The sequence below is a fragment of the Stegastes partitus genome, unplaced genomic scaffold (assembly GCF_000690725.1).
Source record: "Stegastes partitus isolate 25-593 unplaced genomic scaffold, Stegastes_partitus-1.0.2 Scaffold1685, whole genome shotgun sequence".
NCBI classification, from domain to species: domain Eukaryota; kingdom Metazoa; phylum Chordata; class Actinopteri; family Pomacentridae; genus Stegastes; species Stegastes partitus.
The window spans coordinates 92,450-94,460 of NW_007579416.1; the positions used below are offsets into that span (position 1 = coordinate 92,450).

The 2,011-nt window shown below is 42.2% G+C and overlaps 1 protein-coding gene across 1 annotated transcript in view; it reads right to left on the minus strand.

The window, feature by feature from the left end:
• The window catches only part of tektl1 (tektin like 1), a 13,382-nt gene extending 11,989 nt beyond the window's left edge, over nucleotides 1–1,393 (minus strand). Inside the window, exon 1 of the mRNA XM_008301556.1 lies at nucleotides 1,127–1,393. Within this exon, the coding sequence (XP_008299778.1) occupies nucleotides 1,127–1,393 (267 nt within the window). The remainder of the gene's footprint in view (nucleotides 1–1,126) is intronic.
• Nucleotides 1,394–2,011: the final 618 nt, after the last annotated feature.

The window sequence follows — 2,011 nt, forward strand, 5'->3', positions numbered from 1 at the left end:
AAACGCTGCCTTAAGACATCTAGCCTTTATTATATATATTTATGGCGCAAACAGTAGGAACATAAACAAAGGAGGAGGAAGAGAGCTGGGGTCCATGCTAAAGGCTAACCCCTCCAGACTAGCAGGACCTCGCTCCTACTCTCCAATGTAGGGCTACGTTTGCTGAGAGAAACCCGCAGAGAGAGGAGGGACTGCTGTGTGTTTGCTTTAACAGAAACATGGCTTCATGACAACATCCCAGACAGACATACAGCTGGAAGGGATTATTCCGGGCGGACAAAGGGACAGCTAGTTCTGGGCAGCATCTGCGGCTTCACCATAGTCACACCATCGTGTGTGTCTTTGTGTCACTGAAGACCTACCAGGACCTGAAGAGGTTCACCATGTTCAACGACTGGCGGCGCGAATGGACGCAACGTCCACTTGTGGAGACAGCGAACGTTAGTGTCTTATCCCAGACGTGCATTCCACAAAATTTGCTGGTTGAATAATTCTGAAGAAACGCTCTCTCATCTTGCCTGTACTGCTGTGTAGCAAAATGACAATAAACTTGATTTGATTTGATGTGAAATAGCTTTAAAGTTTATTCCAACAAACATACTGCTCTCTGTCCAAGAACTTGGAGTTCTAAACCTTATTACACTCAAAATACTCCTTTTTATTCAAGAACTTATAGTTTATAATACGTTCTGTGTAAATACTCTACTTTTAAAATTTTGTTTCACCAAACTACTACTTTCTAAGTACTTCTAGTTTTAAAGGTTTATTCCACTCAAAATACTACTTTCGGTCCAAATACAGTTTAAAAGGTTTATTCCAACAAAACATGACCTTCTGTACAAATATATCGAGTTTTAAAGGCTTATTCCAACCCCTCTGCTTTTCCTTTAACTATAATCTCTAATATATACATATACATTGATTTATCTGGATTTATGTATATTTTTAATACAGCATGGTTGGAAGCTAAATAAAAGCAGACCACTTTACCAGAAAATAAAAATGCGTTTTACATGTTGTTTTTTTTTGCAACTGTGATGACCAATAGGCTGCATGTATTAGTTATAATGAAACAATGTTGTTGAACAGTAGCTCATGCACTGAGCTCAGTCAATGTTTTTCTCACCGTCACTCCGGTAGTTCGAGGCCTCGACATCTTATTTTTGGAGTCACGACTCTGCGCTCTTATCTTATCTGCGCCTGTTTCTGCAGCGTCCTCTGGGCTGAACCCGGCGGCGGCACTGCAGCTCAGGGGTCGGCTGCAGGCTGCGGACCGCCCGGCCTGAGTCTGCCGGACAAGGCGCTCCGCCCGCCGGACGGACCGGACCGTCCCATCGCTCCAAGACCGCGGTCCGATCGTGACAGAGCCGAGAGGAACCGACTGGACCTGCATTCCTCTGCAGGCAAAGAAATAAACCCAGCCGTTTACCCGCAGTAAAGCATCCAGGCTGGAAACGGGCCGCAAAGTTTTGATGCTCTGGTCTCCATAGCAACACTTTCTGGACTGGAGTAACTCGAAACTGTTTGCTGATTGGCCCGTGAAGCTCAGGCAACACCGGACACCTGCTGCACTTTGTTTGGACCCTTACATATTGTAAAGTCAAATAACAATACAAAGAGCTTTTCCGTGGGTTTTACTCATATCCTTTTTTGCTGGTGTATGTTTTGGCGATATCCTACAATGAATGACTAACGTGTTCATAGTCGAGCCACCAAAGTAAACAACAAACACAGGGATTTAAAATAGAACAGATTAGATACAAAGGTGAATCTCTCTCTCTCTCTCTCTATATATATATATATATATATATATATATATAAGTATATATATAAGTGGACGAAAAGGAGTGTGTGTTGCGCATGGGGGAGCTGAGATTTTGGAGCAATTCAGAAAAAAAAAATGACGAAAATACACATTTTCAGAAAATGTCCAGTTTTACCACTACTCACTATACGTAAAATATCTTAAGATAAGATAAGATAAGGAAAAACTTAATTAATTCTGAAGGAC